This window comes from Tachyglossus aculeatus, chromosome 4 (genome assembly GCF_015852505.1).
Source record: "Tachyglossus aculeatus isolate mTacAcu1 chromosome 4, mTacAcu1.pri, whole genome shotgun sequence".
NCBI classification, from domain to species: Eukaryota; Metazoa; Chordata; class Mammalia; order Monotremata; family Tachyglossidae; genus Tachyglossus; species Tachyglossus aculeatus.
In genome coordinates, this window is record NC_052069.1 from 42659429 (window position 1) to 42674044 (window position 14616).

The window sequence follows — 14616 nt, forward strand, 5'->3', positions numbered from 1 at the left end:
TCTTAGTACAGTGTCGGGCACATAGTGAGCACTTTCATTTTTTAAAAATTATAACTATGAGGAGTGGTGCTTTCTCTGAGCCCCCTTTGGCGACCCAGTGGGACAGAATGTCCAAGGACACGGTACAGAGCAGATGATGCTATTAATTTGTCTGTGAATGGCGTGGTTTTCGTTCCCGCTGTGACACGTGATTTTCCTAGACTTTGGATTGATAGACCCAGCTCCCCTGGCCTCTTTATTGGCTGGGCAGCCCACCCACCATGCTCCAAAGGAGGGAGGACCCCATGCCCATCAGCCCCAGTGATTCTGTAATTATTCCCCCTGCCACCCAGTGTTCAGCATTCCCGAATTAGTTGGGGGCTCCAAAGTTAATTTGGAATCCCGCCAAAGTCTTGGGACAAATGGCCAGGAGAGGCGACCTCCTTCCCCTCCCCGCAGCACCTGTATATATGTATATATGTTTGTACGTATTTTTTACTCTATTTGTACGTATTTATTCTATTTATTTTATTTTGTTAATGTGTTTGATTTTGTTCTCTGTCTCCCCCTTCTAGACTGTGAGCCCGCTGTTGGGTAGGGACCGTCTCTATCTGTTGCCAACTTGGACTTCCCAAGCGCTTAGTACAGTGCTGTGCACACAGTAAGCGCTCAATAAATACGATTGAATGAATCAGAAGCAGCGTGGCCTAGGGGATAGGAACACAGGCCTGAGGGTCAGAGGCTGTGGGTCCACCACTTGTCTGCTGGGTGACCTTAGGCAAGTCACTTCACTTCTCTGTGCCTCAGTTACCTCATCTGTAAAATGGAGATTAATGCTGTGAGCCTTATGTGGGACAGGGACTGTTTCCAACCTAATTTGTATCTAGCCCAGTGCTTAGTACAGTGCCTGGCACCGTAGTAAGCACTTAGCAAATTCCACAGTCATCATGATGATCATCATCTTTGAGCAGAGCAATGTACTAAGCACTTGGGACAGGGGTTTGAATCCCGGCTTCGCCACACGTCTGCTGTGTGACCTTGGGCAAGTCACTTCACTTCTCTGAGCCTCAGTTACCTCATCTGGAAAATGGGGATTAAGACTTTGAGCCCCGCGTGGGACAACTTGATCACCTTGTATCCCCCCCCCAGTGCTTAGAACAGTGCTTTGCACATGGTAAGCGCGTAACGAATGCCATTATTATTATTATTGGGAGAGTACAACACAATTCATTCAGTCATATTTATTAAGCACTTACTGTGTGCAGAGCACTGTACTAAGCGTTTGGGAAAGTACAATTCAACAATCAACAGACACATTCCCTGCCCACAATGTAGCAGACACCATCTTCCCTGGTTGGGATGTGGAGATTTGGAGCCCGGGCCCTCCAGAGTTCAAACCCAGTGAGCCCGGTGGAGAAACAGCCTCGTAGGCTGGGCTGGAGAAGGTTGGAGACGGGCTGCAGCCGTGAACAGAGGAGACTGGACAAGGCCTTCAGAGAGAGACCATTCATTCATTCAGTCGTATTTATTGAGCGCTTACTGTGGGCAGAGCACTGTACTAGGCGCTTGGGAAGTACAAATCGGCAACATATAGAGACGGTCCTTACCCAACAACAGGCTCACAGTCTAGAAGGGGAAGACAGACCCCCCCCCCAAAAAAAGTAGTAGACAGGTGTCAATACCATCAGAATTAATAGAATTATAGCTATATACACATCATTAATAAAATAAAGACTAATGAATATGTACAAGTATACACAAGTGCTGTGGGGAAGGGAAGGGGGACGAGCAGAGGGAGGGCGGGGGGGCTATGGGGAGGGGAGGCGGAGAGGAAAAAGGGGGCTCAGTGTGGGAAGGCCTCCTGGAGGAGGTGAGCTCTCAGTAGGGCTTTGAAGGGAGGAAGAGAGCTAGCTTGGCGGATGGGCAGAAGGAGGGCATTCCGGGCCAGGGGGAGGACGTGGGCCGGGGGTCGACGGCGGGACAGGCAAGAACGAGGCCCAGTGAGGAGGTTAGACTTTGGACGAGGAGGAGGAAGAGGAGAAGAAACTGCTGCTAAGGGACAGTATGGGAGGGTAGAGGGGATGGGTAAAACCCAAACTGCTCAACGGATAGAGCACGGGCCTGAGAGTCTAATCCCAGCTCCGCCACTTGTCTGCTGTGTGTTCTTGGGCGTGTCACTTCACGTCTCTGGACCTCAGTTACCTCATTATTCTATTTATTTTATTTTGTTAATATCTTTTGTTTTGTTGTCTGTCTCCCCCTTCTAGACTGTGAGCCCGCTGTCGGGTAGGGACCGTCTCTAGATGTTGCCAACTTGTACTTCCCAAGCGCTTAGTACAGTGCTCTGCACACAGTAAGCGCTCAATAAATACGATTGAATGAATCTGAAAAGTGGTGCTTATGAACGTGAGCCCCAGGTGGGACAGGGACGGCGTCCAACCTCATAATATCTACCCCAGGGCTTAGAACAGTGCCTAAGGTATAATAATTTTGGTATTTGTTAAGCGGTAACTGTGTGCCAGGCACTGTATTAATCGCTGGGGTGGATACAAGGAAGTCGTGTTGGGCACAATCCCTGTCCCCCGTGGGGCTCACAGTCTCAATCCCCATTTTATAGATGAGGGAACTGAGGCATAGAGAACTGAAGTGGCCTGCCCAAGTTCGCACAGCAGACAAGTGGCGGAGCTGGAATTAGAACCTATCGCCTTCTCACTCCCAGGCCCATTCTCTATTCACTACACCATCTCGCTTCTCACGCCATAATTACCATTATTATGTACCATAATTAACTGACCCGCCAGTTTGAGATTCTGTGTGTATTGCACAGGTCTCTGCTAATAGACTGTAAAAGTGAAAAATTCACACTTAAAGCCTAAATTTACCCCATTTTACTTTGGCAGTGTTCACATTCATGTGGGAGTCTTAACTATTATTTTTCCTGTCACTTTGATCCGGGGCTGAATCTCATTTTAATATATTTCCCCCTTAATTTTTTGAGTTTTGCAGCATTTTTCTGCCAAAATTAAAAAATGAACTCCCACGCAAGCCTAAAGCTTTAAAAACAATTAAAATGTGACTTTCTGCTTTGGAGCGTGTACATAATTAAAAACAGATTGTAAACTCTGAGGAGGGAGAAGAGAAGTTCATCTAAAATGTGAGGATATTAACTGAAATTTAGACACTATATCATAATAGCTGCATTTACTGACAGTATTTAAAACTGAACAGGTGTCTTAGTACATAATCCGGTTGACAACTGTATTAATATCCTATAAAAATAGCATGCTGTTTCTGCACAGCAGGTAGATCTTAAAATGTTGATATAATATTTAATTTTTTTTTAAAGGCACCAGCCCTGACATCTAAGTGCCTGAATAAGTGCCTTAATCTTTGAAATTGAACTGTGCTTAAAATTAAAGGTGATTTGTGCAGAAGCAAAAAGGACTCTGGGCTTCTGGGTTTCAGCTTATTTTAAATCTAACCCAAAACCCATTTTTGCTACAATAAGATAATGTACACCTAATTCTACTTTTAATAGCAAATCTTTTGCCTCCTCTGTGCTATTGCAGCTAAGTACACAACACCCACCCTCCCCATCATCCCATATTTTTCACCTACCAGTAGCAATTAAATCGTTAGAGGGAAAGATAAAACCAAATGAGTGTCTTTAATCAGTCTGTAATATTATTTTTAAAAACCCATCATCTTAATCCAAGGGCTTCCTTCTGGAACTCTGTATTTTCCTACTAAGCATGTGAAATTTTCAGGAACTGCAACATTAAACCTCTCTCCCTTGAGCCAGTTGGAGCCACGGGATCACAGCGAAGATGTCTAGTTGGCCGGGAAACAAAATTCAATCATCAGATTTTTTTTTTAATGGTAATTAAGTGATTACTATGTGCCAGACACTGCACTAAGCGCTGGGGTGGTTACAAGCAAATTAGATTGGACACAGTCCCTGTCCATGTGGGGCTCACAGTGTTACCCCCATTTTCCAGATGAGGTAAGTGAGGCACAGAGAAGTCAAGTGACTTAGCCGTGGTCACACAGCAGACAAGTGGCAGAGCCGGGAGTAGAACCCAGGTCCTCTGTTTCCCAGGCCCGTGCTCTATCCACTAAGCCCCACTGCCCCTTTTTTATATGAGCAGCCCACCCTCTGCGTCCCCTTTCGAATTCTGAAGGGATCGGCGAAATCAGCTCCGGCCTACCCAGTTTTCAGGGGGGTTAACGGCAACAATACAGGTTGCCAACTTGTACTTCCCAAGCGCTTAGTACAGTGCTCTGCACACAGTAAGCGCTCAGTAAATACGATTGATTGAATGAATGAATGAATGACCCAGGAACTGCCCTGCCTCTTGGGGTTCCACCCTTGGCTGGGCAGAACCAGGGTAATCTTCGATAAACCAGTAACATGTATTGAACACTTAGTCTCTCTGTGCATATCGCTGTGCTAACAGCTAAAGAGAGTATAAGGGGTTTACAGAGTAGTGGGGAAGACAGACACTAAAATGCATTCCAAGTAGGGGGAAGCAGAAAAGTTTAAAGGTTTGTACGGAAATGCTGTTGCGAGGAAGCGGTGTGGGTGGTAATAATGTGGTATTTGATAAGCGCTTACTGTGTGCCAGGCTCTGTGCTGAGCGCTGGGGTAGATACAAGGTAATTGGGTTGGACACGGTCCCTGGGGTGTGGGTAGTACCTAAGTGCTAAAGTGCCTGAGTGGCCCAGTGAGGAGGGAAGAATAAGGAGGGGAGATGAAGGATGAGTCAGGGAGATAATGATTTTAGAGAGTTGGGGCGTGCTGGATGTGACAAGAGAGGGAGAGTCAGGTTGGAGAGACGGCGTGAAGAAGAGGTCGAAATTGACGGGAGTGTGGCCACTGAGCAGGTGGGCAGTAGCAGAGCAAAGTGTGGGGCCCCAGGTGGTAGTGAGAGGGTGATTAGGGGATTGTACTCTCCCAAGTGCTTAGTCCAGTGCTCTGCACACAGTAAGCGGTCAGTAAATATGAATGAATGAATGGGAAAGAGAGCCGACTGCCTACCTTAGAAGTGATGGTCAGGACCTTCTGCTTGATGCGAAGCAAGGTGAGCAGCCACTGGAGGTATTTTAGGAGTGGAGAGGGATGTGCAGAATGAATTTTAAAGAAAAACGATCACGGTAGCCGAAGGAGGTGTGGACCCGAGAGGGGCTGGAGGCGAGGAGGTCAGTGAGGAATCGGGTACAGTATTAGAGACGGGATTCGGCAAGTGCCTGGACCGGCCTGGTAGCACTTGGATGGAGAAGGAGGGGAGGATTTTGAAGATAGAACAGTAACTGACCGAAGACGCAGTTCAGGAGGATACCTGAGCCCAGGGACCGGGAAAGCTCCAGAGTCACCTCTAGGGTGGATCAGTGGAGCTTTTGGAAAAGCACAGGGCCAGCTAACCCCTCCCGTGGCACTGCGCGGGACATCTGGGGACAAGCAACCTCCCCAGGCTGCCCAATTTCAGTCGCAAGCCTGAACACACAATGAGTTCTGTGAGGCCCGCTTCCATTACGGGCTTTGGAGATGACACCTTAGAAGAACAATACACACCTGTGTGGATCCACTACTCTGTCAAAAAAGAAAGAGAGAGAGTCTCTGGCTGGCTGGCTTAGACAAGAGCATACCTTTTTGCGAACCCCAGGGTCTGGAGCACAACCCCCACATAGTAGAAAAACTGCTTTAGAACGCAAGATTCTGTAGCGGGGTAATTCAGCTCTTGAGTTTCTAAATCATCGATCTAATTTTGACGTTTGATATTCTAATACCGACAATACTGGTGAAAGAAGAAATTTGAAATCCAACCAAGGTTCGAAGCTATGAACCAAATTTTAACCCAGCCGCTCCCTCTCGACTCAGTGGGACAGGAAACAGCCCTATATGGGAACAAACTACAATCTGTCCGTAAATTATAATTTTTTTTTAACTCCGTTGAATTTAAATGCATTCCGTATTAAATTGCCATTAATATGTTTTCTATTTACAGCCTTATGTGTGAAAAGCGAATATTTGAAACTGTGAATAGTGTAAGGCATCCCTTTTTGGTGAACCTTTTTGCTTGTTTCCAAACCAAAGATCACGTTTGCTTTGTAATGGAATACGCTGCCGGTGGGGACCTAATGATGCACATTCATACCGATGTCTTTTCCGAACCAAGAGCTGTGTAAGTGTGTTTTGGGTATTTGCTTCATATTTTACAGTTTAAAATGGCATTCATGACTGTCTTCTTCTTCCAAAAGGAGAGAATGGGAACAGTGTACTGAATGTTACCGGTCATCGTAACATCGTAGAGAAGCAGCGTGGCTCAGTGGAAAGAGCACAGGCTTTGGAGTCAGAGGTCATGGGTTCATATCCCAGCTCCGCCAATTGTCCCCTGTGTGACTTTGGGCAAGTCACTTAACTTCTCTGGGCCTCAGTTACCTCATCTGTAAAATGGGGATGAAGACTGTGAGCCCCATGTGGGACAACTTGATTGCCTTGTAACCTCCCCAGCGCTTAGAACAGTGCTTTGCACATAGTAAGCACTTAATAAATGCCATCATTATCATTATTATTATCATTATGTGAAGCAGCGTGGTTCAGTGGAAAGAGCCCGGGCTTTGGAGTCAGAGGTCATGGGTTCGAATCCCGGCTCCGCCACATGCCTGCTGTGTGACCTTGGGCAAGTCACTTCGCTTCTCTGAGCCTCAGTTCCCTCATCTGTAAAATGGGGATTAAGACTGTGAGCCCTGCGTGGGACAACCTGATCACCTTGTATACCCCCCAGCGCTTAGAACAGTGCTTTGCACATAGTAAGCGCTTAACAAATGCCATAATAATAATAATTATTATCGTTTGCCCCTGGGCTTCATCTGCAGTATTAATGCATTAACTCCTCAGAGCAGATGTGACTCACTGCAAATTGTTCGTGATGATTAACCTGCCCCATCACAAATAATCTGCAAAAATGGATTATAATGATGACAGTGTTGATAATCATAGTGATAAAAAGTGCTCACTTAAGGCCAAACACTATACAGAGCACTGCAGTAGAGCCCAAAATAATCAGGTCGGACACAGTCCCTGGCCCTCATGGGACTCATAGTCTAAGAAGGCAGGGGAACAGGTTTTGAACCCCCATTTTACAGGTAAGGAAAATGAGGCCCAGAGAAGTGAAGTGACTTGCTCAATATCCCGCAGCAGACAGGTGACAGAGCAATGATTAGATGCCAGGCCCTCCGATTCTCAGGGTCCTACAGTTTCTACTAGTCTGTGCTGCTCCTGGTACTTTTTAAGTGTTTACTGTACTAAGCAGCGGGGTAGATACAAGACTAGTTGGACAAGTCCCTGTCTCAATTTTTGGCATTTGTTAAATATATATATGTTGCCAACTTGTACTTCCCAAGCGCTTAGTACAGTGCTCTGCACACAGTAAGCGCTCAATAAATACGATTGATGATGATGATGATGATATATATTTTAAGCTACTAGTTCAATTGGACTCACCTTAGTAACTGATTTTTCAAAACACCCTGGTACCATGAAGAACACTGAGGGAGAATTGTCGCTTAGTACTATGAATCCCAAGAACAGGTTCCAGTCAGTTCAGCATGGTGGTGTGACTAGAGACGTCTCTAGAATCCACTGAAATCGGTGAAAAGGAGTATGTCTTCTCATTTCCCCAGTGACAGATATAAGAATTGTTATCCCTGGGTTAAAATAAAATGAAAGAGCTTGGTGCGGGGTGGGGGGAATCCCTGGAAGTGAGTTAGGCATTGGGGAGAGGTCGTAAGTGTGTTTTGGGTATTTGCTTCACATTTGACAGTTTAAAATGTCATTCATGACTGGCAAAAGGAGAGTATGGGAACAGTGTACTGAACGTTACAGGTCGTCGTAACATCGTAGAGAAGCAGCATGGCTCAGTGGAAAGAGCACTGGGTTCTAAAGAACATTAAGGGAATGCACAATACATTGTTGTATTCACTACTGCAGTGCAGCTGCAGTACACTGAAAGGCATTTTACTGGTGTGAAGAGTTAACGCTCCTTCACAAGTGCCCTACTTACTTGCAGGGAGTAACTTCAGGCCCTGGAAGGCTTGGGTTGAATACAGAGCGGAGAAATGCACATACCTGTATTTTTTCCCTGTAAATCAGATAACATAGCAACAAAATGCAGATTGGTTTTTCCTCTTTACCCTTAATAAATACAGTACAAATGTACTTTTTAAATTATAAATAAAGCACTCCCATTATGCGTGAGTCATTGGCATTTGTTTCAACTTCCCCTTAAAAGGCAAAATTATCTATCATTTTGTTTTTGTGCCACATCACCTCTGTAATCTTTTCGTGTGCTAGTAGTTTCACCTCCCTCCATTTGGGGTTAATCTGTGTTCAAATTGATTTCATTCAGAGAGAAACCAAAGATAGCTTCTTGCACCTGGCCATCCTGCCGTGATCCTCACGACCCCCATCTCTTGTCGATTTCCCGTTCTGTCATTTGATTTTACAATCTGTGCAGAAAGGAGCAACAAACTAGTATTAGAATTTTTCATAATCCATGCTCCCCTATAACCCGTCATCCTAAGCAATAAGTTTGTTTTGTTGATTTGGTAAATCTGCTCTTCACCACAGGTGGAAATGTAGCTTCTCGGAAAAAGCCGGGCTAGTGGGATAAACGGGGGAACTGCATAATCCACAGACTGAATTATTGGATTGCACTATTCCTTAGAAACAAACTGCGTATGTGTTCATTGCTATAGAAATTGATACTGTGGAAATGGCTTATTTTAATTCGTCATAGAAAAGAAAATATTGCCACTAGTGACATATTCAAATAGGAATGGGACTGAATGATATAAAAACATTTTTAAAAATGCAAGTGGTAAGTATGTGAACGATTAAAATGGTAGGTTAATGAAAGGGTGAGGTAAAGCTACGAGTCATATAAAAGAATAATAACTGACCTCTGGGACTCCTTTATTGCCTCTGACTTGTGCCAAACATATTAAAACTTTTCCAAATACTTACATAAAACCTAGCCAGAGGGAAAAGGACATTTCTGAAAATTCCTCTGAAAAGTGTCCAGAGCGTCGTGTCTCACGCGTTTCAGAACAGAACTGCGCGACTTGGTAAAATCGGACTAAAACAGATCGAGTTCATCAGTCTTTCACTTCATTTCTTTAAACAGCTTTTACGCGGCATGCGTCGTTCTTGGATTACAGTATTTACACGAACACAAGATTGTTTATAGGTAAGTCATTTTACAGATGCCAAGGATTGATCGAGAAGGGGGTGATACAGAAGCTGCCCACCTTAAGCATTGTGATTTTCTGATCCCCGCATAAATTCAGTCCCTCAGTTGAGAAAGATACACGGCTGGTTCATTATTTCAGAAATGACGAGAGCAAGTTTCCCTGGCAGGTGCTTATTGATCCCTTTTCCTCGAACCTCCGCCTCATTAATAGGCCCGTGCTGTAAAATGCACCCCACTAATGGAAGCTGACATGTCTATCATCTCAATTTTTTTTTTTTTTTTTGCACAGATAGCGTATTATTAGAAAGTGTAAAAAAAAGTCTTTCTGAAGTCAGGGAGCAGCTGTTCATTTTGAGCATGAAGGTAGAAGTCTGAGCAGCGGGTGGTTTCTGAGGCAGCCATTTAAGGGTTCCAAGAAGCCCCCGTCCGACCCCGGAGCCCAGGCGGGAAGAGAAAAGCCGCTCAGCTGGCCCCAGAACCCGGAGGATACAGGCAGGGGCAGAACGGGTAGCCCAGGGGAGCGCAGGGTCCCATGGTGGGCAAGAGGAGCCTAATTTACTCCCCCTCTCTGCTTCCGTCCCCCCACTTCTCCCCACCCCCCATCCCCTACTCACAGGGCCGAGCTGAGGAGGAGAGGAGCCCCACAATATCAATTCCAAAATGGCTTGGGGCCCCCTCGTCTTCCATGATGCCGGCACCCCTGCCTTGAATGCACTCCTCTCCTCCTGCAGCAGGAAAAGGTGCATTTTCATTTTCCACACGTGTAAGCAAAGCCATTAATATTGCCAGAGGAAGGGATCCGAGTGAAATCTGGGGTTAAAACTGAAAAGGGAAAAGTTACAACTTGGAGAGAGGGTTGGAAGAGCAGTTGTGTCCAGGAATTTCATGTTAAAACCAGTTGGAAATTTGTTTCGATACAACAATGTTGACCATTTATTTTTCCCGATTCTTCTCTTTTTTTTTTTTTTTTTACACCCCAAATAGAGACTTGAAATTGGATAATTTGTTGCTGGATACAGAAGGCTTTGTGAAAATTGCTGATTTTGGTCTTTGCAAAGAAGGTAATCGGTTTTATCTTTCAAATTGCTGTTTATGGGAGATCAGTTGTTCCTTTGTATTTTGTGGCTCACGGTTTTGCTTCTGGAAAGTAAGAGGCATTTTAATGGGCTTTCACTTTTCCCCACTAAGAATCCCATGGATGTGGTTTGGCGATAGTAGAGAATTTGTGGTTTGGGTAGTTCCATCTCTCCTGTTGCCTTATTGCCATCTCCCACCTTTTCCTTTCAGATGACTCCTTCCCCTTGCCCCCAAGACTCGTGTCCCCCTGTTATTACAAAATTCCCGTCTCTGGATCCCACAGCCCCTTCCAGCTACTGCCCCATCTCCCTGCTACAGCCCAATCCCAACTCCTTGAATGTGTTATATAATACATGTTCAGAGCTTAGAACAGTGTTTTGCACATAGTAAGCACTTAATAAATGCCATTATTATTATTATTGCACCCACTGCATTTACTTCCTCTCCACCAACTCCCCTCTTGACTCACCACAATCAGGTTTTGATAGTAATAACAATGATGATGGTATTTGTTAAGCGCAGTGTGGCTTAGCACATAGTAAGCGCTTAATAAATGCCATTATTATTATTATTATTGCACCCACTGCATTTACTTCCTCTCCACCAACTCCCCTCTTGACTCACCACAATCAGGTTTTGATAGTAATAATAATGATGATGGTATTTGTTAAGCGCAGCGTGGCTTAGCATCAAAGAGCCCAGGCTTGGGAGTCAGAGGTCATGGGTTCTAATGTTGGCTCTGCCACATGGCTGCTGTGTGACCTTGGGCAAGTTACTTAACTTCTCTGAGCCTCAGTTACCTCATCTGTAAAATGGGGATTAAGACTGTGAGCCCCACGTGGGACAACCTGATTACCTTGTAGCCCCCCCCAGCGCTTAGAACAGTGCTTCGTACATAGTAAGCGCTTAACAAATGCCATTATTATTATTATTATATACCAGGCACTGTATTAAGCACTGGAAGAAAATCGAGTTGGCCACCGTCCCTGTCCCACGTAGGGCTCACAGTCTCAATCCCCGTTTTACAGATGAGGTAACCGAAGCACAGAGGAAGTGAAGTGTCTTGCCCAAGGTCACACAGCATAGTGGCAGAGTCAGGATTAGAACCCATGACCTCCTGACTCCCAGCTCTCTCCATTCCATAGAGCTCTAGAACCTCCAGGGAAAGTCACCATCTCCACCGACCCGAACAGATCCCGGAAAGCTGCAGTTTCCACCCTGCCGTCTCCCTCTTTTCCACATTTCTGCGGGTCTGCTGTGGGAGAGCGGTGACTTGTTGCGGGCGTACCTGAATGTGCGGTCGCCCCTTGCCAAGCTGCTTCATTCATCATGACATCTTCGGGAGGGCTCTATCTTAATAGTTTCGGATCGTAAGAAATCAGCATTGAGAACTTCGGTATGTGATGGCTAAAGATTCCTGTCTGTTTCAGGAATGGGGTTTGGAGACAGAACGAGCACGTTCTGCGGCACTCCGGAATTCCTTGCCCCAGAAGTGCTGACTGAAACATCCTACACAAGAGCCGTGGATTGGTGGGGCCTCGGCGTCCTTATCTATGAGATGCTCGTTGGGGAGGTAAGGGGCCGTGCCTAGTTTGAACTTCCTAGGAGAACGGTGGATTGAGAGAAAACTTTAAGTGCCCTCCTCAGAACCATCCAGCGAGTCACGGGCAGAACCGAAAATAGAGCTGAAGTTGTTGGCTTTTGAATTAATTTCAAGTAAACCAATTCCATTGGAAGTCAGGCCCCTGAGGGCCTTTCATTGAATGACCTTGAGAGTGTCCAAGAAACTGTCATCAAGAGTGTAGGCGTGAAGGATACGCTGAAAGCATTGGTTACATCCCAATATTAGCTGTATGTTAGAGCAATCTTAGAACGTGTATTTAATGCAGCATCAAATCAAGCTCATTTAGTGAAGAGCAGGCAGCAAAACAGCTAGAAAGGTATCCATTCTGTAATATAAAATCTATCTATTCACGTACGTATAGGTGAAGGAAGGCTAATCAGTCAGAAAGTGATCACTGGCTATGCCAAAACGATAGGGAGTTTAAAACTGAGAAAAAGATGAGGTTCTTTATTTTTCCTTAATTGATGAAAAACTAGGGCGTTCTCACGTGCTGTCTGATTTAAGATGAAAGAAACTAAATATTGTCACGCAAAACAGTAGAACCAAGTGACACGTTCGGGCAGTATCATGAAGTGTAGAGAAAGTCATCAGGGAGCATGAGGAGAGAGAGGATATATATATATCTCTATATATATCGATATATATATAGAGATATATATATATCAATATATATCTAGATATATCTAGATATATATCTATATATATAGATCTCTATATTTAGATATATATATATATCTAGATATGTAGAGCTATATATCTAGATATATATATATCTAGATATATAGATATGTATAGATATATATAGGTGAGGGCAGGAGAGTCTGAGCCAGATGTCAGGCCCCACATAGACCAGGGACATCAGGGCCTGTTGGTCAGGGCACATGCCTGTAAATCAATCAATCGTATTTATTGAGCGCTTACTGTGTGCAGAGCACTGTACTAAGCACTTGGGAAGTACAAGTTGGCAACATATAGAGACAGTCCCTACCCAACAGTGGGCTCACAGTCTAGAAGGGGGAGACAGAGAACAAAACCAAACATACTAACAAAATAAAATAAATAGAATAGATATCAATCAATCCATCAAAACCTGGCATTGGTAAGAATCGTGGACAGATGGGCACCCGGCATCCCTGCAGCACCTACCAAGAGCTAGAAAATCAATCGATCCAACAATCAGTCGTATTTCTTGAGCACTTATTTTGTGCAGAGCACTAAGCTGACGATTTCCTGCAGGCCTCAGTAAAATTAATCTAAATTGTCCTCATCTTAAAAGTCAGTCGGTCAGTCAGTTGTATTTATTGAGCGCTTCCTGCGTGCAGAGCACTGTACTAAGCGCTTGGGAGAGCACAGTGCCACAGTGCAACAATAAAAAGACACATTTCCTGCCTACAATGAACTTAAGGTCTAGAGGGGCTAAGTTTACAGAAGCCAGTGGGATGTTCTCGACTGCTGTCTCGGGTACCTTCGTTGCCAGACATTGAGCGCTTTAGGGTGCTCAAGCCAGAAGAAGGGCACTCCTGCTCGTCCCGGGCCTTGGTTTGGTGAAGGAGAAGCTGCTTGGAGTCCGGACTTCACTCCTCTGTGACCACTTCACTCCACCAACCTCAGAAATGGGGGAGCTTATTGAGGGAAGGCATCTGCACCCCAAGAGAGCGTCAGAAAATCATTGCTGAGTCTTGGGGATCATTCCTTAATGGAACATTTTTAGTGCTTCCTTTTCCTCCCACTACCTACGTTTTCAGCAGCTTGACTGCTCATTTGTAGTGTATGGATTTTTTGAAGTTAAAAATCTCTTAATCGGAAGGTGATTATTGTGGCTTTTTTTAATTAAAAAAAAAATTGCCCTTAAAGATTTCAAAAATTTCAAATTCATGCCAGCTTTCCATTTTTGAGTCAGGTACATCTGCCTGGCCAAGATTTCTACAGACCTAGTTTTCATTTTCAGCATTTGCAAAGGATTCATTCATTCATTCCGCTGTATTTATTGAGCGCTTACTGTGTGCTGAGCACCGGACTAAGCGCTTGGGAAGTACAAGTCGGCAGCATCTAGAGACGGTCCCTACCCAACAACAACTCTAGAAGGGGGAGATAGACAACAAAACAAAACATGTAGACAGGTGTTAAAATCATCAGAACAAATAGAAGTAAAGCTATATGCTTTAATCAGTAAAACAAAATCAATAATAAATATGTACAAGTAAAATAGAATAATAAATCTATACAAATATATATACAGGGGCTGTGGGGAGGGAAAGGAGGTAGGGTGGGGGGATAGGGAAGAGGAAAGGAAAAAGGGGGCTCAGTCTGGGAAGGCTTCCTGGAGGAGGTGAGCTCTGTAGCCATTGATTGATTTATTAATAGTATTAAGCACTTACTGCATGCACAGCACTGTATTAAGCGCTTGGGAAAGTACAATGCAACAATCAAAAGTGGCATTTCCTGTCCACAACGAGCTTACAGTCTAGAGGGGGATGTCCGTCCAGCAGTGTCTAAAACGGGCGTCCAACAAAATGTGGCCGTGTTAAGGAACATGCTTCACTCTATACAGTACTGGGTTTCATCCTCAGTCCAAGACTTAAAAATGCCTAAATCTTGGTGTTGTGGGGTGAGCACTGTATTGGAGCAAGAAGCGTAATGGCACTCACACAAGAGGTGAAGGAATCTCCTGTATAAATGACGGAT

At 44.7% G+C, this 14616-nt stretch overlaps 1 protein-coding gene across 2 annotated transcripts in view; it reads left to right on the plus strand.

The window, feature by feature from the left end:
* Window positions 1-14616, plus strand: part of PKN2 (protein kinase N2) — a 163625-nt gene that overhangs the window by 140723 nt on the left and 8286 nt on the right. For both annotated transcript variants that reach the window (XM_038744722.1, XM_038744723.1), the window contains exons 16-19: window positions 5985-6161; window positions 9165-9227; window positions 10215-10291; window positions 11738-11880. In XM_038744722.1, the coding sequence (XP_038600650.1) occupies window positions 5985-6161; window positions 9165-9227; window positions 10215-10291; window positions 11738-11880 (460 nt within the window). The remainder of the gene's footprint in view (window positions 1-5984; window positions 6162-9164; window positions 9228-10214; window positions 10292-11737; window positions 11881-14616) is intronic.